At 47.0% G+C, this 23970-nt stretch overlaps 1 protein-coding gene across 5 annotated transcripts in view; it reads left to right on the top strand.

The window, feature by feature from the left end:
- Positions 1-23970, top strand: part of LOC110503393 (roundabout homolog 1) — a 528269-nt gene that overhangs the window by 441670 nt on the left and 62629 nt on the right. For 4 of the 5 annotated variants that reach the window (XM_036961725.1, XM_036961721.1, XM_036961722.1 and 1 more), the window contains 10 exons: positions 259-267; positions 1321-1445; positions 3939-4110; positions 6876-7081; positions 9871-9952; positions 10217-10382; positions 11017-11183; positions 11584-11705; positions 18266-18497; positions 22501-22622. In XM_036961725.1, the coding sequence (XP_036817620.1) occupies positions 259-267; positions 1321-1445; positions 3939-4110; positions 6876-7081; positions 9871-9952; positions 10217-10382; positions 11017-11183; positions 11584-11705; positions 18266-18497; positions 22501-22622 (1403 nt within the window). The remainder of the gene's footprint in view (positions 1-258; positions 268-1320; positions 1446-3938; positions 4111-6875; positions 7082-9870; positions 9953-10216; positions 10383-11016; positions 11184-11583; positions 11706-18265; positions 18498-22500; positions 22623-23970) is intronic. The other variant, XM_036961723.1, reaches the window with a different exon arrangement.

Genomic DNA, 23970 nt, shown 5'->3' on the forward strand with positions numbered 1-23970 from the left:
TTTGTTGTTGCTATTCATTGGTTTTCTGCATTATTTGGACATATGTAATGAGTCATCAATGTGCTTCAGTTCCCGCTGGACTGGCCCCACATGTCTCATATTCATTCAGTAACAATGACATGATTATTTTTACCCATGGAAAATCCTATTGTTGCCTTCCTTCCTAATCATGTTATTGTATTTCATGGTGTTGTTTATGATTTATTTATTCATCTTTTGCCTTGTGTGTTGTTCTGTTGTCTTTCTGTTTCCTTTTAGTTGTGTCTGGTAAGTTGAAATGTTACCTGTCACCTATTCACCCTGACGCCATGACAGAAACAGGAAGCTGTCACAGCACCACCCCCTTCATCCTCTTCCCATCACCCTCCTCCCACCAATCAGCACTCATGTTTCAGTTGTCACGGGCAACAGTGACAAAAGGACATTAATGGGTAACAATCTGCTCTATGGTCTGAGTAATCCAAGGTAAAACCAAATCATTTCGTTATACTACCCCCCCCCCCCCCCCGCCCCCCCCCCTTGTTGTGTTGCTTTATGCATTACCAAATATCCCATCTTACCTGTGGACAAATTGTGTCTGTATGCGGAGTGACAGGCTGCAGATTGCTTTTATGTATGTGATACCTGGCCCGTATCAGCGTTAAGATGTCTGGGGCGTAGTAATACTGTATTCTCCAGGCGTACGCACCCGCTGTCCTCTGAGATGAAGGTGTAAATCGCCCAGCCGGTGGCCCTCAGCATTCAGGCTGTGTCCCTCCACACAGGCCTATTAGCACAGTGAGGCCCGGTGTCACTGCAGGGCTCTGTGTGTGACATTGGGCGGTGACATAGCGCTTCACTCTGAAACAGTTTGTCATTAAGATGCATGGATATGCATCCTGGCTGGGCCTGGTCCTGGATGCTCCTATTGGAGGGTGTCAGCTTGGACAGATGGCTCATTTATCCCCCATTTCCATGTAAATGTTTTTGGTCTGTGTCCTTGCCCATGCTAATGCAGACACCCACAGGGGTTCACACTCCTGTTTTCTCTATTCATTAAACTGTTAATATATACACTACACAGCCTGCATTATGGAATGGACTGACTTTCAGTTTTGAAGAATCTTCTGTCCACACACCAGCAACGCCCAAAGTCTACTCTAAACAGAGACCGCCTGAATCCTTATCCAAGGCTCATTTAAATACAGAGACCATAACTGTTACATTAAAATTCATTTTTTTCCCATTCAAATGAAACTGTAATGTCTAATATCACTGTCTGATGTTATTATGCGATGCTGTGTCAGTGTGTTAGTTAACAGCCCGCTGCCTGTCCCCTAGTGCCCCCTGTGTTTGTGGTGCGGCCCAGGAACCAGGTGGTGGCGGTGGGGAGGACCGTCACCTTCCAGTGTGAGGCAACAGGAAACCCTCAACCTGCTATCTTCTGGCAGAGAGAGGGCAGCCAGGTGAGAGGGTCTGGGGGACCTACAGTACACCAGGAACCCAACATGAGCACATGTTGAGGAATGCTTATGGAACAAAAATGAAATACAAATAAGTAGTAAATCATAGTCATATCATAGTCTTCATTATTTTTTTATGATAGTCCTGTATGATTTATAGACATTTTATGATTACACCTATAAAACCAGCCATAAAATCAGTGAACATCACTGACCTTCAAACTGATGCGCCAATTGGACCATTCCATTCTACTGCCCTTATGGTCTTCCATAGCCTACTGTCTATATCTGATCTGTCTATATCTGCCCTGTCTTCTCTCTTTATATCTGTCCTGTCTTCTCTCTTCTCTGTCTATATCTGATCTGTCTATATCTGCCCTGTCTTCTCTGTCTATACATGCCCTGTCTTCTCTCTTCTCTGTCTATCTGCCCTGTCTTCTCTCTTTATATCTGCCCTGTCTTCTCTCTTCTCTGTCTACATCTGCCATGTCTTCTCTCTTCTCTGTCTATATCTGCCCTGTCATCTCTCTTCTCTGTCTATATCTTCCCTGTCTTCTCTATTTTCTCTTCTCTGTCTATATCTGCCCTGTCTTCTCTATTCTCTGTCTCTATCTGCCCTGTCTTCTCTCTTCTCTGTCTATATCTGCCCTGTCATCTCTCTTCTCTGTCTATATCTTCCCTGTCTTCTCTATTTTCTCTTTTCTGTCTATATATGTCCTGTCTTCTGTATTCTCTCTTTATCTGCCATTTCTTCTCTCTTCTCTGTCTATATCTGCCCTGTCTTCTCTCTTCTCTGTCTATATCTACCCTGTCTTCTCTATTTTCTCTTCTCTGTCTATATCTGCCCTGTCTTCCCTCTTCTCTCTTTATCTGCCCTGTCTTCTCTCCTCTCTGTCTATATCTGCCCTGTCATCTCTCTTCTCTGTCTACATCTGCCCTGTCTTCTCTCTTCTCTGTCTATATCTGCCCTGTCATCTCTCTTCTCTGTCTACATCTGCCCTGTCTTCTCTCTTCTCTGTCTATATCTGCCCTGCCTTCTCTTCTCTCTTTATCTGCCCTGTCTTCTCTCTTCTCTGTCAATATCTGCCCTGTCTTCTCTCTTCTCTGTCTATATCTGCCCTGTCATCTCTCTTCTCTGTCTATATCTGCCCTGTCATCTCTCTTCTCTTTCTATATCTGCCCTGTTTTCTCTCTTGATATCTGCCCTGTCTTCTCTCTTCTCTGTCTACATCTGCCCTGTCTTCTCTCTTCTCTGTCTACATCTGCCCTGTCTTCTCTCTTCTCTGTCTATGTCTGCCCTGTCTTATCTCTTCTCTCTTTATCTGCCCTGTCTTCTCTCTTCTCTGTCAATATCTGTCCTGTCTTCTCTCTTCTCTGTCTATATATGTCTTCTCTCTTCTCTGTCTACCTGTCTTCTCTCTTCTCTGGCTAATCAAATCAAATCAAATGTATTTACATAGTCCTTCGTACATCAGCTGATATCTCAAAGTGCTGTACAGAAACCCAGCCTAAAACCCCATACAGCAAGCAATGCAGGTGTAGAAGCACGGTTGCTAGGAAAAACTCCCTAGAAAGGCCAAAACCTAGGAAGAAACCTAGAGAGGAACCAGGCTATGAGGGGTGGCCAGTCCTCGTCTGGTTGTGCCGGGTGGACATTATAACAGAACATAGCCAAGATGTTCAAATGTTCATAAATGACCAGCATGGTCAAATAATAATAATCACAGTAGTTGTCGAGGGTGCAGCAAGTCAGCACCTCAGGAGTAAATGTCAGTTGGCTTTTCATAGCCGATCATTAAGAGTATCTCTACCACTCCTGCTGTCTCTAGAGAGTTGAAAACAGCAGGTCTGGGGCAGGTAGCATGTCCGGTGAACAGGTCAGTGTTCCATAGCCGCATGCAGAACAGTTGAAACTGGAGCAGCAGCACGGCCAGGTGGACTGGGGACAGCAAGGAGTCATCATGCCAGGTAGTCCCGAGGCATGGTCCTAGGGCTCGGGTCCTCAGAGAGGAAGAGAGAGAGAGAATTAGAGAGAGCATACTTAAATTCACACAGGACACCGGATAAGACAGGAGAAGTACTCCAGATATAACAGACTGACCCTAGCCCCCCGACACACAAACTACTGCAGCATAAATACTGGAGGCTGAGACAGGAGGGGTCAGGAGACACTGTGGCCCCATCTGATGATACCCCCGGACAGGCCCAAACAGGAAGGATATAACCCCACCCACTTTGCCAAAGCACAGCCCCCACACCACTAGAGGGATATCTTCAACCACCAACTTACCATCCTGAGACAAGGCCGAGTATAGCCCACAAAGATCTCCTCCACAGCACAACCCAAGGGGGGGCGCCAACTCTATATATGTCTATATATGTCTATATATGTCTATATATGTCTATATATGTCTATGTATGTCTATATATGTCTATATGTGTCTGCTCTCTTCTCTGTATTCATCTGTCCTGTCTTCACTCCTCTCCACCCTCTAGAACCTGCTCTTCTCCTACCAGCCCCCCCAGCCTTCTAGCCGCGTCTCTGTCTCCCAGACGGGGGACCTGACTATCACAGATGCAGAGCGCTCAGACGTGGGCTACTACAGCTGCCAGGCCCTCAACATCGCTGGCTCTGTCATCACCAAGGCCCTGCTGGAGGTCACTGACGGTGAGTGACGGCCCAGAGAGCCAATCACAGAGAACAAAAAATTGCAGTGAAAGAAATGTGGTTTTGATTATCATGGAGTATTCTTGAGACAAGTTGTGAAAATAATTGTTACAAAATTAATGGCCTAGTCTTCAGTAGGAGGGGTTCCGCCAATCCAGAATTAGATCTTGGAGACATATTGGTGGGATTGTCACACCATGGCACATAGACATGTAGGGATTTGAATAAATACATAATAATATACTTGTGCTATATTTAAGCGTCTAATGTAAGTATTGAGGTCTGTAGAGTTTTGGCCAGACTGTGCTCCTGTCAGAGGTGGAGACTGTGTGGTGCCGTCGTCTTCTCCAGGAGCCTGGCTTGCCTCTTGGCTCTGGGCTCCTGGCAGTGTAACATTCACGCTGGCTGGTGCCTCCTCTGGGAGTCTCCTCTCATTAACAGACTAGCCTGCTGGTGGAGGGATCTGACTTTGTGGTGAGACCTGGTTCAGACCTCTAATCACTCAGTCAATGCAGCCAGCCTGGTAGTGTAGTGACCTTGGCTCTAGTGACCTTGGCTCTAGTCCCAGAGTGACTTAGCGACTTACTCAGTCTCTCCGGTTACTACAATTTTGTTTAGCTCTCACCTAGGTTCAATCTCTCTAACCAGAATCCTCTCACCTAGATTCAACCCACTCTAACCAGACACCTCTCGCCTAGGTTCAATCTTCTCTCTCCAGACACCTCTCACCTAGGTTCAATCTTCTCTCTCCAGACAGGCCTCTTTATTTAGCACCTCCTCCCTTGACCTTTGTGGCTGGGCCTGCTCTCGCTCTCATCCCACCTTTCCCTCTCCCCCTCTCTCTCTCCCCCCTCTCTCTCCTTTGCACTCACTCTCCCCCCTCTCTCTCTCTCCCCCTCGCCCCCCCCTCTCTCTCTCCCTCTCCCCCTCTCTCTCTCCCCCTCTCTCTCCCCCCCTCGCCCCCCCATCTCTCTCTCCCTCTCCCCCCCTCTCTCTCTCCCCCCTCTCTCTCTCTCTCTCTCTCTCCCTCTCCCCCCTCTCTCTCTCCCCCCTCTCTCTCCCCTCTCTCTCTCTCTCTCTCTCTCCCTCCCCCCTCTCTCTCCCCCCTCTCTCTCCCCCCTCTCTCTCTCTCTCTCCCTCTCCCCCCTCTCTCTCTCCCCCTCTCTCTCTCTCTCTCTCTCTCTCTCTCTCTCTCCCTCTCCCCCCTCTCCCCCCCTCTCTCTCCCCCCCCCCCTCTCTCTCTCTCTCCCCCCTCTCTCTCTCTCTCTCTCTCTCACCCCCTCTCTCTCTCCCCCTCTCCCTCTCTCTCTCCCCCTCGCCCTCTCTCTGTGGTTTGGCAGGGCCTGTTAGATGGTAGAAGGAGGAGATAATACCAGTTATTAAAGGAGCAGGCCTCTTCTTCTCCCCGAGCAGATCTGGTAATTACAGGTCACAGTGGCAATGTTTTAGTAATTACACCAGCACCAGCACCAGCACCAAAGAGCCAGTCTCCCATGTAATATACTACACTGCATGTGTGTGTAAATATACAAGAGTACGTGTGTCCTACGCTCTGTATGTGTATCCCATTTTATAATGGATTTGCTATTCATTTAAGTGCCTGTCGTTGAACTAAACAACCTCATGCTTCTGACTAAATCAGCAGCGCTGGCAAAATTGGTTATCAATAGCAGTATTAACATCATTAATGATAACAGCTTCAGTGGTAATCTACATAATGGAGATTTAATGAAGCACATTTAATTAAATCTGTGTGTGTCGACTGGTGAACGCCCAGAGAGAAGGATGAGGGGGAGGATGAGGAGGAGGATGAGGAGGAGGGAGGGAAATTCTCCACGTTAAGAACTTTGTCTGCTAGTTATTTAAATGTTTTTTCCCCCATGTTCTGGGGGGGTTGTAGGTGTCCATGTCTCCACTGGCAGCCAGGAGTCTGGAGCTGCAGGAAGAGGACTTGTTTCGTAGCCTGTTTTATTTTAATTACACCACATTTGTTTGGCTAAGGTCAACTCCTGCTGCTGAATGATTAGAAAATCACTTCCAGTTGTGAAAATTGGATTTCATTGTCTCTGTCTCTCTCTCTCCATCTACCTTCGCTACCTTCACTCTCTTCAAATACCACACAGCTGCCTTGTGTTTGTGACTTTCTCTCTCTTCTCTGCCTTTTGTGTGTTTCTCTGCACACCTTTCTTTTTCTTCTCTTTTCTTCAATTTCACTCAATATTATTCATTTTTATGTTCTTTTGCTCTTTCTATATTCAACGTTATACAGAACCAGTCAAAAAGTTTGGACACACCTACTCATTCAACAGTTTTTCTTTATGTTTACTATTTTCTACATTGAAGAATAACAGTGAAGACATCAACACTATGAAATGACACGGAATCATGTAATAACCAAGCGTTAAACAAATCAAAATATATTTAATATTTGAGATTCTTCAAAAGTAGCCACCCTTTGCCTTGGTGACAGCTTTGCACACTCGTGGCATTCTCTCAACCAGCTTCACCTGGAATGCTTTTCCAACAGTCTTGAAGGAGTTCTCACATATGCTGAGCACTTGTTGGCTGCTTTTCCTTCACTCTGCGGTCAAACTCATCCCAAACATCTCAATTATATTCTCTCCCTCTTATTCACACAGTCTCTAACTCCCCCTGTCTCCATGTCTCTCTCTCTCTCCTCTCTCTCCCTCTCCCTCTCCCTCTCACTCTCTCTCTCTCTCTCGCTCTCTCTCGCTCTCTCTTGCTCTCTCTTTCTCTCTCTCTAGTTGTGTCGGATCGCCCACCTCCAGTTGTCCGCCAGGGTCCAACCAATCAGACAGTGTCTGTGGACGGGACGGTGGTCCTGAGTTGCCTAGCAACGGGTAACCCCACCCCCACCCTCCTGTGGAGGAAGGACGGTGTGTTGGTGTCCACTCATGACTCCCGGGTCAAACAGCTGGACACGGGCGCACTGCAGATCCGCTACGCCAAGGTAACACACACACACACACACACACACACTGGCACACACACACACACATTTAAAGACACTCAAACATACACAGACACACACACTGACACACACACACACATTTAAACACACTCAAACATATACACACACACACACACACACACTGACACACACACACACACACACATATTTAAAGGCACTCAAACATATATACACACACACACACACTGACACGCACACACATTTAAACACAGTCAAACATTTACACACACACACCCACATTTAAACACACTCAAACATATACACACACACACACTCAAACATATACACACACATTTAAACACACTCAAACATATACACACTCACACTCAAACATATACACACACACACACACACATTTAAACACACTCAAACATATGCACACACACACAATGACACACACATACACATTTAAATACACTCAAACATATACACACACACACACACACACACACATTTAAACACACTCAAACATATGCACACACACACAATGACACACACATACACATTTAAATACACTCAAACATATACACACTCACACTCAAACATATACACACACACACACACACACACATTTAAACACACTCTAACATATGCACACACACACAATGACACACACATACACATTTAAATACACTCAAATATATACACACACACACACACACAAATAAACTCTAATTTTCACTGTATAAACACATGGGAGCTTTTCTCTCCAAGCTTTTCAAAGCATCAACATAAAACAATGTATTGATGTACCTCTCTGGTTCAGAGTACTAGTACTGAGAAAATATATCAAACTGCAGGTGGACTGTGTATGAAGCCTTTATACTACAGGACTGTCTGATCTACAGAGCAACATGTAGGTCTACTGTAGTGTACCAGCTCACATGGAATACCTTACTGAGGCAGTTGGCTGTCCAACCATATGCCCCATTATCCTAATATATGGAAATAAAAACATCATTTCATGGAATTCTCTTTCTATATGGAGGACAGTTTGACTATTTGAAGACTTCCAAATTGACCTCCGTCACATGTTTACATTTCCAATTAAAGCTCTTCCATTAGCCGAGACATTAATAACGCATTCCCCCAAATCAACTTCACAGCTGAATAACTCCCGCTGCTCGATCAGTAAATAAAGCATGTGATCAGTTCCCTCCTAGCGCCCAGCCAGCCCTCTCCTCTCCTCAGTGAGCTGTCAATCAGCTGTCAGGGATTTTGAAGTGGAGTCTTCGAAGTCACACATACACTCTTGTCCTGTCACTCAACCCTCTGAGTGTGACAGGGAGTTGAGGGAAGCAGAACACACTCTCAGGGAGAGACGAGGGGGGTGCCGTCGCGTTCTCCAGATGGAGGCGTCAAGGGGTCCGAGTTCTCGTCAGACTGTTGCGATGTCTGTGTGTGTGTTGTGATGACTGCAGGCGTGCTTTGTGTGGTGACAGGGCTGTGGTGAATGGGAAACAGTGTGATGTGTTTTCGACCCAAACCTTACCTAAAACAATTTACATGAACATGTAATTTATGTTTTACAGTGTCTTTGACGTGTGAGGTTTTTTCTTCTCATTGATTTAACATTAGTATAGCAGTTAGTATAGCTATTAGTATAGCTATTACATTAGCTATTAGTTTAGCTATTAGCTTAGCTATTAGTATAGTTATTAGCTTAGCTATTAGTTTAGCTATTAATATAGGTATTAGTTTAGCTATTAGCTTAGCTATTAGTATAGCTATTAGCTTAGCTATTAGTATAGCTATTAGCTTAGCTATTAGTATAGCTAATAGTAATGCTATTAGTATAGCTATTAGTTTAGCTTTTAGTATAGCTATTAGTATAGCTATTAGGAAAGATATTAGTATAGCTATTAGTTTTGTGATGAGGATTTAATGTATTTTTAAGGAGTTTGGTCTGTCTTACCTGTCAGGTTGAACTTAAGATGGACCCTACCTGGAGGCATTTTACAGGACACACACACTCCCTCTCTCACACACTGAGACACACACTCCCTCGCTCACACACTGAGACCCACACTCCCTCTCTCACACACCACTAGAGAGTGTCACCGCATCTGTTCTGTAAAGCAGTCCTGTCCCTGGGGGGACGGGGAGATGAGGGGAGGGGGATACGGAGGGGGAGAGGAGAGGAGGTCTCCAATTAGTCTGTGCTCTTGTGGAAATCTTTCCAATTTGACTGGTACAATCCTGCCACTTGGCCATCCCAGCTGCTTTTCCACTTTCTAGAAGGAGAGGTAATAGTGAGATAACAGGGCACTGATGGCTGGCTGCTAGGGACCACACCAGCATGTCAATGAGGAGAGAGAGAGAGAGAGAGAGAGAGAGAGAGAGAGAGAGAGAGAGAGAGAGAGAGAGAGAGAGAGAGAGAGAGAGAGAGAGAGAGAGAGAGAGAGAGAGAGAGAGAGAGAGAGAGAGAGAGAGAGAGAGAGAGAGAGAGAGAGAGAGAGAGAGAGAGAGAGAGAGAGAGAGAGAGAGAGAGAGAGAGAGAGAGAGAGAGAGAGAGAGAGAGAGAGAGAGAGAGAGAGAGAGAGAGAGAGAGAGAGAGAGAGAGAGAGAGAGAGAGAGAGAGAGAGAGAGAGACAGAGACAGAGACAGAGACAGAGACAGAGACAGAGACAGAGACAGAGACAGAGAGGGAAGCAGCAGCACTATTTTAGTCCTATTTCACTGATGACAGATCATGACCAGATAGAACCCAGAGCGATCACTAATCTAGACCCTCTCTATTTCCTGCCCTCTTTTATTCTGTCTTACAGATGGGTGACACAGGCATCTACACATGCATCGCCTCCACTCCCAGTGGCGAGGCCTCGTGGAAAGCCTACCTGGAGGTTCAAGGTAAGCCAGTGGGCTGCTGCCTACTGTCACTGTGGCTTCATTCCATAATGACATTGAATTAAACACATTCAGAATGTAATTTTTTGTTGTTGTGTTGGCACCACCACAGGGAGTGTGCGTGTGAAGGTGTGCGCGAGTCTGTGTGTTTGTGAATGTGCTTAGTATGCCTTCACGTGAGAGACATTTCCATAGTCAGGCATTACTGATAAAGTATTCATTTAGATTTAAACATCTCATGATACTCTCCTCTCTCCTCATTTTCAGAGTTTGGTGTTCCAGTGCTGCCGGCCAGACCCACTGACCCCAACTTGATCCCCAGTGCCCCCTCCAAACCTGAGGTCACTGACGTCACCCGCACCTCTGTCACCCTGTCTTGGAAGCCCAACCTCACAGGAGCCACGCCCACCTCCTACATCATAGAGGCCTTCAGGTAAGAGGATAGGACCAAAGTAAATAAATTGATGTCACAGAGTATTTGCAATTATTAAGGATCCCCATTAGTTTCAGCCAAGGCAGCAGCTACTCTTCCTGGGGTTTATTATGGATCCCCATTAGTTCTTGCCAAGGCAGCAGCTACTCTTCCTGGGGTTTATCATGGATCCCCATTAGTTCCTGCCAAGGCAGCAGCTACTCTTCCTGGGGTTTATTATGGATCCCCATTAGTTCTTGCCAAGGCAGCAGCTACTCTTCCTGGGGTTTATCATGGATCCCCATTAGTTCCTGCCAAGGCAGCAGCTACTCTTCCTGGGGTTTATTATGGATCCCCATTAGTTCTTGCCAAGGCAGCAGCTACTCTTCCTGGGGTTTATCATGGATCCCCATTAGTTCCTGCCAAGGCAGCAGCTACTCTTCCTGGGGTGTATTATAGATCTCCATTAGTTCCTGCCAGGCAGTTATATACAATTAAAAACATGACATACATTTTCACAACAGATTTCACAACACATTAAGTGTGTGCCCTTAGACCACTAATTTACTACTGCATATCTACAATGCCTACAGTCTGAGTGTGTGTATGAACTTTAAACCTGATGTGTAACATCCTGTTCTGTCTTCTCTCCTAGTCATGCGTCAGGCAGCAGCTGGCAGACCCTGGCAGAACATGTGAAGACTGAGTCGTATGTACTGAAGGGCCTGAAGGCCAGTGCTGTCTATCTCTTCCTGGTCCGAGCTGCTAACGCCTACGGCCTGAGTGACCCCAGCCCCATCACTGACACCGTCAAAACACAAGGTGGGTCTCTGCTCTCTCTTAATGCCTTCAAATGGGCCTCTTTAAGCCCCTGTCTAGACCTTGTCCTGTCTAGACCTTGTCCCTGTCTAGACCTTATCCCTGTCTGGACCTTGTCCCTGTCTAGACATTGTCCTGTCTAGACCTTGTCCCTGTCTAGACCTTATCCCTGTCTAGACTCTGTCCCTGTCTGGACCTTGCCTGTCTAGACATTGTCCTGTCTGGACCTTGTCCCTGTCTAGACCTTGTCCTGTCTAGACTTTGTCCCTGTCTGAACCTTGTCCCTGTCTGGACCTTGTCCCTGTCTAGACCTTGTCCCTGTCTAGACCTTGTCCCTATCTAAAGCTCTGCTGTTCTTACTGTGTGTGTGTGTGTGTGTGTGTGTGTGTGTGTGTGTGTGCAGATATCCCCCCCACCAGTCAGGGAGTGGACCACCGTCAGATCCAGAGGGAGCTAGGAGAGGTGGTCATCCACCTTCACAACCCCACCATCCTCTCCTCCTCCTCTGTCAGAGTGCAGTGGACGGTGAGTGGTTATCTCTGCTTCAAAACAGGGCTTCATGTACTGTATGCATATGGTTTATGTATTCATTTGATACCTATTGTGTATTTTGTATGTTTTAGCAAGGATTTTTTTTTGCTCCTAAGTCACCATGTGGAGTGGCAAGGTCTGGAGCGCTCAGGGCTCACAGTCGATTTGTTTGGCCACTCAGCAGTGCTAATGTCCTAGCGTCCTGTAGAGGACGGACACGGCACTGCAGAGACAGAAAACAGAGAACAGACTGAAACCCTGTCAAAACTCTGTCCATCTGGTCAGGGCCAGTCACACTGGCCAGCACTGCTGCTGTAGGTCCTGTCTGCCTGTCAGTCTGCCTGTCAGTCTACCTGTCTGTCTGTCTGTCTACCTGTCTGTCTGTCTGTCTGTCTCTCTGTCTCTCTGTCTGTCTCTCTGTCTGTCTTCAGTCAGAGCTACACCAACCCACCACGGCCCACTCAAAACACTCCACAACACACAGTCCACTGCATAAGCCGCCCAGCAGCGCAGCTAGCAAGCCTGTGCCCTCCCAGTTTGAAAACACCTGACTGCTGTTAAATTAATACAAGTGAGAAGGAAGAGGCGGCCAACTAGTGCTCTCAGGATGAAGTAGGTTGTAGATGTGGTGGGTGGGTGGGGGGGGGGTGGGGGGTTGTAGCTGTGGTAGGAGGGGGGGGGGGGGGGGAGGGGGTTTAGATGTGGTAGGAGGGGGGGGTTGTAGATGTGGTAGGAGAGGGGGGGGGGTTGTAGATTTGGTAGGAGGGGGGGTGTTGTAGATGTGGTAGGAGAGGGGGGGGGTTGTAGCTGTGGTAGGAGGGGGGGGGTTTAGATGTGGTAGGAGAGGGGGGGTTGTAGATTTGGTAGGAGGGGGGTGTTGTAGATGTGGTAGGAGAGGGGGGAGGGGGTTGTAGCTGTGGTAGGAGGGGGGGGGGGTTTAGGTGTGGTAGGAAGGGGGGGTTGTAGATGTGGTAGGAGGGGGGGTGTTGTAGATGTGGTAGGAGAGGGGGGGCGGTTGTAGAAGTGGTAGGAGGGGGGGTTGTAGATGTGGTAGGAGGGGGGGATTGTAGATGTGGTAGGAGGGGGGGTTGTAGATGTGGTAGAATGGGGAGATGTAGATGTGGTAGGAGAGGGGGGAGGTTGTAGATGTGGTAGGAGAGGGGGGGAGGTTGTAGATTTGGTAGGAGGGGAGGGTTGTAGATGTGGTAGGAGAGGGGGGGAGGTTGTAGATGTGGTAGGAGAGAGGGGGAGGTTATAGATGTGGTAGGAGAGAGGGGGTTATAGATTTGGTAGGAGAGGGGGAGGTTGAATATGTGGTAGGAGAGGGGGGGAGGTTGCAGATGTGGTAGGAGAGGGGGGGAGGTTGCAGATGTAGTAGGAGAGGGGGGAGGTTGTAGATTTGGTAGAAGGGGGGGAAGTTGTAGATTTGGTAGGAGGGGGGGTTGTAGATGTGGTAGGAGAGGGGGGGTTGTAGATGTGGTAAGAGAGAGGGGGAGGCTGTAGATGTGGTAGGAGAGGGGGGGGGGTGTAGATTTGGTAGGAGAGGGGGAGTTTGAATATGTGGTAGGAGAGGGGGGATGTTGCAGATGTGGTAGGAGAGGGGAGAAGGTTGCAGATGTGGTAGAGGAGGGGGGGAGGTTGCAGATGTGGTAGGAGAGGGGGCGAGGTTGCAGATGTGGTAGGAGAGGGGCGAGGTTGTAGATGTGGTAGGAGGGGAGGGGAGGTTGTAGATTTGGTAGGAGGGGAGGGTTGTAGATGTGGTAGGAGAGGGGTGGAGGTTGTAGATGTGGTAGGAGAGAGGGGGAGGTTATAGATGTGGTAGGAGAGAGGGGGTTGTAGATTTGGTAGGAGAGGGGGAGGTTGAATATGTGGTAGGAGAGGAGGGGAGGTTGCAGATTTGGTAGGAGGGGAGGGTTGTAGATGTGGTAGGAGAGGGGGGAGGTTGTAGATGTGGTAGGAGAGAGGGGGTTGTAGATTTGGTAGGAGAGGGGGAGGTTGAATATGTGGTAGGAGAGGGGGGGAGGTTGTAGATTTGGTAGGAGAGGGGGGGAGGTTGCATATGTAGTAGGAGAGGGGGGAGGTTGTAGATTTGGTAGAAGGGGGGGAGGTTGTAGATTTGGTAGGAGGGGGGGTTGTAGATGTGGTAGGAGAGGGGGGGGTTGTAGATGTGGTAGGAGAGGGGGGGGTGTAGATTTGGTAGGAGAGGGGGGGAGGTTGTAGATGTGGTAGGAGAGAGGGGGAGGCTGTAGATGTGGTAGGAGAGGGGGGGTTGTAGATTTGGTAGGAGAGGGGGGGAGGTTGTAGATGTGGTTGGAGAGAGGGGGAGGTTGTAGATTTTGAAGGAGGGGGGGGTTGTAGATGTGGTGGAGAGGGGGGGTTGTAGATTTGGTAGGAGGGGGGAGGTTGAACATGTGGTAGGAGACGGGGGATGTTGCAGATGTGGTAGGAGTGGGGGGGAGGTTGCAGATGTGGTAGGAGAGGGGGGAGGTTGTAGATTTGGTAGGAGGGGGGGAGGTTGTAGATTTGTTAGGAGGGGGGGTTGTAGATGTGGTTGGAGAGGGGGAGGTTGAATATGTGGTAGGAGAGGGGGGGGGGTTGCAGATGTGGTAGGAGAGGGGGTAGGTTGTAGATTTGGTAGGAGGGGGAAGGTTGTAGATGTGGTAACAGGGGGGGTTGTAGATGTGGTAGGAGAGGGGGAGGTTGAATATGTGGTAGGAGAGGGGGGATGTTGCAGATGTGGTAGGAGAGGGGGGAGGTTGCAGATGTGGTAGGAGAGGGGGGGGGTGCAGATGTGGTAGGAGAGGGGGGATGTTGCAGATGTGGTAGGAGAGGGGGGAGGTTGCAGATGTGGTAGGAGAGGGGGGGGTTGCAGATGTGGTAGGAGAGGGGGCGAGGTTGCAGATGTGGTAGGAGAGGGGGGAGGTTGTAGATGTGGTAGGAGGGGGGGTTGTAGATGTGGTAGAATGGGGGGGTGTAGATGTGGTAGGAGAGGGTGGAGGTTGTAGTGGTAGGAGAAGGGGGAAGTTGTAGGTGTGGTAGGAGAGGGGGGGTTTTAGATGTGGTAGGAGAGGGGGGGAGGTTGTAGATGTGGTAGGAGAGGGGGGAGGTTGTTGATGTGTTAGGAGAGGGGGGGAGGTTGTAGATGTGGTAGGAGAGGGGTGTATGTTGTAGATGTGGTAGGAGAGGGGGGAGGTTGTAGATGTGGTAGGAGAGGTGGAGGAGAAGGAGAAAAGACGAGAATAAAGGAGCTGGAGAGGTTAAAGGGCAGCTAGAAGAGATATTAGGAAGTCTCTGCTGTAAGATAGTGGATATCTTATTAAACACTGGCTCCATCTCTATCTATTCTAGATCAGAAAAGAACAGTATAACTGTACACCTCACTAGTTGCATCAGACATACTGTATTCTATAAACGGGCGTCTCCTAGTTACCATGTCTGACAGCCGTCTCCCAGTTACCATGTCTGACAGCCGTCTCCCAGTTACCATGTCTGACAGCCGTCTCCCAGTTACCATGTCTGACAGCACTTCTCCCAGTTACCATGTCTGACAGCCGTCTCCCAGTTACCATGTCTGACAGCCCTTCTCCCAGTTACCATGTCTGACAGCCCGTCTCCCAGTTACCATGTCTGACAGCCCGTCTCCATGTCTGACAGCCGTCTCCCAGTTATCATGTCTGATGCCCAGTTACCCTGTCTGACGGCCTGATTCCCAGTTACCCTGTCTGACGGCCTGGTACCCAGTTACACTGTCTGACGGCCTGATGCCCAGTTACCCTGTCTGACGGCCTGATGCCCAGTTACCCTGTCTTACAGCCTGGTGCCAGTTACCAACTAGGTTTTCCACCATTAGTCACTAACAACTTTACATTGTATTTACATGCACTCTTTACATGGCCCTGGTTTGATCGTTTTTTGGGGGTTAAATCCAATCTCATGGCAGTTTCTGGCTTGTATGTTGTTCCTATGTGTTTCTGCTTAAAGCTTGCACATTTCTGAGCCTAATGAAGACCACCTGAGCTGACAGCACATTTTATAGGAGGGATAAAAAATAAATATCTAAAAGTTTATAAGCCAGTTCTGCCTGCCTTACACAGGGATGAAAATACACTACACTACACTAGAGTACACTACAGTGCACTAGAGTACACTACAGTACAGTACAGTGCACTGGAGTACAGTACAGTAAAATACGCTAGAGTACAGTACACTACACTAAATTACAGTGCACTAGAGTACAGTACACTATAGTACAGTAAACTATGGTACAGTACAGTACAGTACACTACAGTATAGTACAGTACACTAGAGTACATTACAGTAATTACAGTACACTACAGTATAGTACAGTACACTAGAGTACATTACAGTACATTACAGTACACTACAGCATAGTACAGTACACTAGAGTACATTACAGTACAGTACATTACAGTGCACTACAGTATAGTACAGTACACTACAGTATAGTACAGTACACTAGAGTACATTACAGTACCGTATGGTGCACTACAGTGGAGTACATTACAGTATAGTACAGTACATTACAGTACACTACAGTACAGCACACTACAGTATAGTACAGTACACTAGAGTACATTACAGTACATTACAGTACACTACAGTATAGTACAGTACACTCGAGTACATTACTGTACAGTACATTACAGTACAGTATCCTCTAGTTCACACCGATAGGTTGTTTTGTAAAATTCATAAATTCAATAGAAGCAAATGAATTGATGATGTCAAGTTCGCTAACAGGTCATCAGCAATAACTGACTTTAACTGACTTTAACTGACTGTAACTGACTGTAACTGACTGTGACTGACTATAACGGACTTTAACTGACTTTAACTGAATGTAACTGACTGTAACTGGCTATAACTGACTATAACTGACTGTGACTGACTATAACTGACTGTGAATGACTATAACTGACTTTAACTGACTGTGACTGACTTTAACTGACTGTGACTGACTATAACTGACTGTGAATGACGATAACTGACTGTGACTGACTATAACTGACTGTGAATGACTATAACTGACTGTAACTGACTATAACTGACTGTGACTGACTATAACTGACTGTGACTGACTGTGACTGACTGTGACTGACTGTGACTGACTGTGACTGACTGTGACTGACTGTGACTGACTATAACTGACTGTGCGGGACTATAACTGACTATAACTGACTGTAACTGACTGTAACTGACTGTGACTGACTATAACTGACTGTGCGTGACTATAACTGACTGTAACTGACTGTAACTGACTGTGACTGACTATAACTGACTATAACTGACTATGACTGACTATGACTGACTGTAACTGACTGTAACTGACTGTGCCTGACTGTGACTGACTGTGACTTACTATGACTGACTTTAACTGACTGTGACTGACTGTGACTGACTATAACTGACTATAAGTGACTGTGACTGACTATAACTGACTTTAACTGACTGTGACTGACTGTGACTGACTATGACTAACTGTAACTGACTGTAACTGACTGTGACTGACTGTAACTGACTATGACTGACTGTGACTGACTATAACTGCCTGTGACTGACTGTGACTGACTGTGACTGACTATGACTGACTGTGACTGACTGTGACTGACTATGACTGACTGTAACTGACTATGACTGACTGTGCCTGACTGTGACTGACTATAACTGACTGTGACTGACTATGACTGACTGTGACTGACTGTGACTGACTATAAGTGACTGTGACTGACTATAACTGGCTATAACTTGCTATAACTGACTGTGACTGACTGTGACTGACTGCGACTGACTTTAAATGGCTAACTGACTGTGACTGTGACTGACTGTGACTGACTGTGACTGACTATAACTGACTGTAACTGACTTTAAATGACTAACTGCCTGTGACTGTGACTGACTGTGACTGACTGTCCAGAACATTTCTAAATCAATATTCACCTTTACCAATATACAATATGATGTTTGTCATCAAGTCTCTCTCTGTACCTTCAGCCTGTCCTGTCCCCTGATGTGTGTATGTCAGTTAGTATGAGAGGCTGCACTGTCCCCCTGATTCTAGACTACAGTTCTCAGTAAGTCAGGAGGAGACTGGCCGGGCTGTTCTGGGCGCCCTTTTCTAGCCCCCTCTAACCAGGACCAGACTCTCAGGAACCTCTGGGCTATGATCTCATGGTGCATTGCGGGTTCCACACATCGCTGACGCTCCAAACGGATCCGCTCCACTGGCCACACACAGACGGAGGGATGGAGGGATAGATGGGTGGATGGGCCATTTGATGAGTTAGCACTCAGGTCTCCACTAGCCAGCCAGCCAGCCATCCAGCCAGCCAGCCAGCCAGCCAGCCAGCCAGGGACAGCCACGTTAGTTAAACTGGCCTAAAGCAACAAATGAACTGTCTATTGATAATGAGTTCCAGAATGATGAAGAGAGACTTTCCACTGTAGAGTAACTCAGAGCACCTAAATAGAGTCAAGCTGACCTGTGTCTGTGTGTGTATATGTGTGTGTGTGTTGTCTTCTCCCCTGGCCACTAGGTGGAGCAGCAGTCTCAGTACATCCAGGGTTATAAGGTGATGTACCGAACCTCTCCAGAGGGGCATCAGAGGAGTGACTGGACTGTGTTTGAGGTGAGAACCCCAGGGGAGGACAGTACTGTGGTACCCCAGCTCAGGAAGGGAGTCACCTACGAGTTCAAAGTTCGCCCCTTCTTCAACGAGTTCCAGGGAACAGACAGTGAGGTCAAGATAGCCAAGACTCTGGAGGAAGGTGGGTGGACATGTCTGTCTGTCTGTCTGTCTGTCTGTCTGTCTGTGTGTGTGTGTGTGTGTTTGTGTGTGTGTGTGTGTGTGTGTGTGTGTGTGTGTGTGTGTGTGTGTGTGTGTGTGTATGTGTTTGTCTTTGGAGAGCAGCTTGTGAAGGATTGCCTGTCCATGTGATTAGTGGTAGGACTCAATAGCACCTGGGTTTCCTAGCAGTTCACCACCAGACCACTCTCTCACTGGACCTATACAGAACCACTCTCTCACTGGACCTATACAGGACCACTCTCTCACTGGACCTATACAGGACCACTCTCTTACTGGACCTATACAGAACCACTCTGTCACTGGACCTATACAGGACCACTCTCTCACTGAACCTATACAGGACCACTCTCTCACTGGACCTATACAGGACCACTCTCTCACTGAACCTATACAGAACCACTCTCTCACTGGACATATACAGGACCACTCTCTCACTGGACCTATACAGGACCACTCTGTCACTGGACATATACAGGACCACTCTCTCACTGGACCTATACAGGACCACTCTGTCACTGGACCTATACAGAACCACTCTCTCACTGGACCTATACAGGAACAGTCTCTCGCTGGACCTATACAGAACCACTCTCTCTCTGGACCTATACAGGAACAGTCTCTCACTGGACCTATACAGGACCACTCTCTCACTGGACCTATACAGAACCACTCTATCACTGGACCTATACAGGACCACTCTGTCACTGGACATATACAGGACCACTCTCTCACTGGACCTATACAGGACCACTCTGTCACTGGACCTATACAGGACCACTCTCTCACTGGACCTATACAGGACCACTCTCTCACTGGACCTATACAGGTCCACTCTCTCACTGGACCTATACAGAACCACTCTCTCACTGGACCTATACAGGACCACTCTCTCACTGGACCTATACAGGACCACTCTCTCACTGGACCTATACAGAACCACTCTCTCACTGGACCTATACAGGACCACTCTCTCACTGGACCTATACAGAACCACTCTCTCACTGGACCTATACAGAACCACTCTGTCTCTGGACCTATACAGGAACAGTCTCTCACTGGACCTATACAGGACCACTCTCTCACTGGACCTATACAAAACCACTCTCTCACTGGACCTATACAGGACCACTCTCTCACTGGACCTATACAGAACCACTCTCTCACTGGACCTATACAGGACCACTCTCTCACTGGACCTATACAGAACCACTCTCTCACTGGACCTATACAGGACCACTCTCTTACTGGACCTATACAGGACCACTCTGTCACTGGACATATACAGGACCACTCTCTCACTGGACCTATACAAGACCACTCTGTCACTGGACCTATACAGAACCACTCTCTCACTGGACCTATACAGGACCACTCTCTCACTGGACCTATACAGGACCACTCTCTCACTGGACCTATACAGAACCACTCTGTCACTGGACCTATACAGGACCACTCTCTCACTGGACCTATACAGGACCACTCTCTCACTGGACCTATACAGAACCACTCTCTCACTGGACCTATACAGAACCACTCTGTCTCTGGACCTATACACGAACAGTCTCTCACTGGACCTATACAGGACCACTCTCTCACTGGACCTATACAGAACCACTCTCTCACTGGACCTATACAGGACCACTCTCTCACTGGACCTATACAGGACCACTCTCTTACTGGACCTATACAGGACCACTCTGTCACTGGACATATACAGGACCACTCTCTCACTGGACCTATACAGGACCACTCTGTCACTGGACCTATACAAGACCACTCTCTCACTGGACCTATACAGGACCACCCTCTCACTGGACCTATACAGGACCACTCTCTCACTGGACCTATACAGGACCACTCTCTCACTGGACCTATACAGAACCACTCTCTCACTGGACCTATACAGAACCACTCTCTCACTGGACCTATACAGGACCACTCTCTCACTGGACCTATACAGGACCACTCTCTCACTGGACCTATACAGAACCACTCTCTCACTGGACCTATACAGGACCACTCTCTCACTGGACCTATACAGGACCACTCTCTCACTGGACCTATACAGGACCACTCTGTAACTGGACATATACAGGACCACTCTCTCACTGGACCTATACAGGACCACTCTGTCACTGGACCTATACAGAACCACTCTCTCACTGGACCTATACAGGACCACTCTCTCACTGGACCTATACAGAACCACTCTCTCACTGGACCTATACAGGAACAGTCTCTCACTGGACCTATACAGGACCACTCTCTCACTGGACCTATACAGGACCACTCTCTCACTGGACCTATACAGGACCACTCTCTCACTGGACCTATACAGAACCACTCTCTCACTGGACCTATACTGGACCACTCTCTCACTGGACCTATACAGGACCACTCTCTCACTGGACCTATACAGAACCACTCTCTCACTGGACCTATACAGGACCACTCTCTCAATGGACCTATACAGAACCACTCTCTCACTGGACCTATACAGAACCACTCTCTCACTGGACCTATACAGGAACAGTCTCTCACTGGACCTATACAGGACCACTCTCTCACTCGACCTATACAGAACCACTCTCTCACTGGACCTATACAGAACCACTCTCTCACTGGACCTATACAGAACCACTCTCTCACTGGACCTATACTGGACCACTCTCTCACTGGACCTATACAGGACCACTCTCTCACTGGACCTATACAGAACCACTCTCTCACTGGACCTATACAGGACCACTCTCTCAATGGACCTATACAGAACCACTCTCTCACTGGACCTATACAGAACCACTCTCTCACTGGACCTATACAGGAACAGTCTCTCACTGGACCTATACAGGACCACTCTCTCACTCGACCTATACAGAACCACTCTCTCACTGGACCTATACAGAACCACTCTCTCACTGGACCTATACAGAACCAGTGGCAAACAGGCAACCACTTGTAACTTAACAACAAACTCTCCCAAACCAAACAACCTGTCCTTTGTCCCGAGTTTGTCTGTGACCTTTGCGACTGCATGTGTGTGAGAACAACAGCTGTTCCCAGCAGACGTTGCGATTAAAGGATCATATTATGTCCTGTGGTGTTTTCTGCGTGTTAGGGCCAGATGTTGTACTGTTTGAAAACGTCCTGTGATACCCAGAGGTGGATGAACCCAAATGCTACGTTCAAATCAGTGCTGTGCTAATCAAATCAAATCAAATTGTATTGGTCACATACACGTGATTAGCAGACACGCAGTTATTGCGAGTGTAGCGAAAATGTTTGTGCTTCTACCTCCGGCAGTGCAGTAACATCTACCAAGTAATATCTAACAAATATCTTTGTTGATAGGTTGTGATTGTTTGATTGTGGAAATCTTCCGGGGTTTGGGTGCATCCCAGAGTGAAGCATCATGATAGTCATGTGGAATGAATAAGAGAGGAGCTGACTGAAATAAAGATAGTTTGCCAAAATGTGTGTGTGGGTGTGTGTTTTCATTTCTCCCTGTTGCTTTTGTGGCTAATTCTGTTGCTAATTGTTTTCAGAGTTCAAACACGATGCCCTCACTCCCAGATATGCGTGATTTCATTACAGTGAATCAGAACGAGATTAAGAGTGTTATGCTGTATGTTGTCATGATTAAATCACTTTAGTTATGCTCATCAGTGTAGAATCAACACACACCTCCTCCAAGCGTAAACATTGCAATCATCGTTCTCCTTGTTTGAAAAAACTGTGATTTTCTTTTATTTCCCCAAATACTTTCTCTGAACAAAGAAAAACAGTCATTTTAGTACAGACACCTAGTGAATAGAGACAGTCCGTGACTCTGTTATTTCTGTTCTCTTCTGGATAGGATCCATTTATGAGAGCAGTAGAAGTGAGGAGAGAGCAGGCAGTGTGTGTTACTGTTGATGGTGTATTACATTAACGTGTTATTGTGTCCATCTGTCTGTCCCCAGCTCCCAGTGCAGCCCCTCGTGGGGTTACCGTCTCAGAGAGCGGGGACAATGGGACCGCCATTGTGGTCTCCTGGCAACCGCCTCCAGAAGAGGAGCAGAATGGGGTGGTCCAGGAGTACAAGGTGAGAACACTGGCAGGGACTCCCTAATTCCCCCTACATACTCTGAGAGTGGTCAAAGGTAGTGTACTGGGGTACAGTAGTGTACTAAGGTAGTGTAGGTAGGATATATCTACTATAACAACATGTTGATCTATAGGATATATCTACCATAACAACATGTTGGTCTGTAGGCTATATCTACTATTACAACATGTTGGTCTGTAGGATATATCTACTATAACAACATCTCGGTCTGTAGGATATATCTACTATAACAACTTGTTGATCTGTAGGATATATCTACTATAACAACATGTTGGTCTGTAGGATATATCTACTATAACAACATGTTGGTCTGTAGGGTATATCTACTGTAGCACCATGTAAATATTTGTAGCACAGAGTGAGACAAAGGAGATACAGACGGTATGATAATGGTATGATGATAATATGTAATGGTATGATACATAGGTAGAGGTTATCTTCTTCCTTCGTGCCTAGTGATCTCAGGTGTAGAGGTGACAGTAGGACGTTACTGTGTGTTGGCGGTTGGAAATGGTTGTGAAACAGTGTCATCTTGTGGACTAGATAGATGTATACAATGTCTGAGTTGTCCTGGAAGGCTCTCTCTATTCCTTAGTGCAGGGGAATTCAACTCTTACCCTACGAGGTCCAGAGCCTGCTGGTTTTCTGAAGAATGGGAGGGGGGAGGCAGGGGAATTGCCCACTGGGCACAGATGTAATTTCAACGTCTCTTCCAGATTGATTCAACATAATTTCATTGAAATGACGTGGAAACAGCATTGATTCAACCAGAGTGTGCCCAGTGGATGGCTTCCAGGTCCAGATTTCAATTTGAGGGCCTTAGTGGATTATTATTATTCACTAGTAGGCTACTCAAGGTCTAGACTACCTGATGTATTATCTATACAGCCATACATTATAGCCATACATTATTGCCCTATATTATAGCCATACGTTATACCCATACATTATAGCCATACATTATACCCATGTATTGTATCCATACATTATAGCAAAACATTTTATCCATACATTACAGACATACATTCTAACCATGCAATATACCAATACAGCATAGCCATACAATGTATTCATACATAATAGGCATACATTGTACCCATACATTATAACAGCCATGCATTATTGCCATACATTATATCCTTACATTATATCCATACATTGTATCCATACATTAAAGCCCTACATTATAGCCATACATTGTATCCATATATTTTATCCCTGCATTACAGCCATATATTATATCCATGCATTGCATCCATTATATCCTTACATTGGATCCATACATTATAGCCAAAGATTGTATCCATACATTATAGCCCTACAT

Source organism: Oncorhynchus mykiss, chromosome 24 (genome assembly GCF_013265735.2).
Source record: "Oncorhynchus mykiss isolate Arlee chromosome 24, USDA_OmykA_1.1, whole genome shotgun sequence".
Taxonomy (NCBI): Eukaryota; Metazoa; Chordata; class Actinopteri; order Salmoniformes; family Salmonidae; genus Oncorhynchus; species Oncorhynchus mykiss.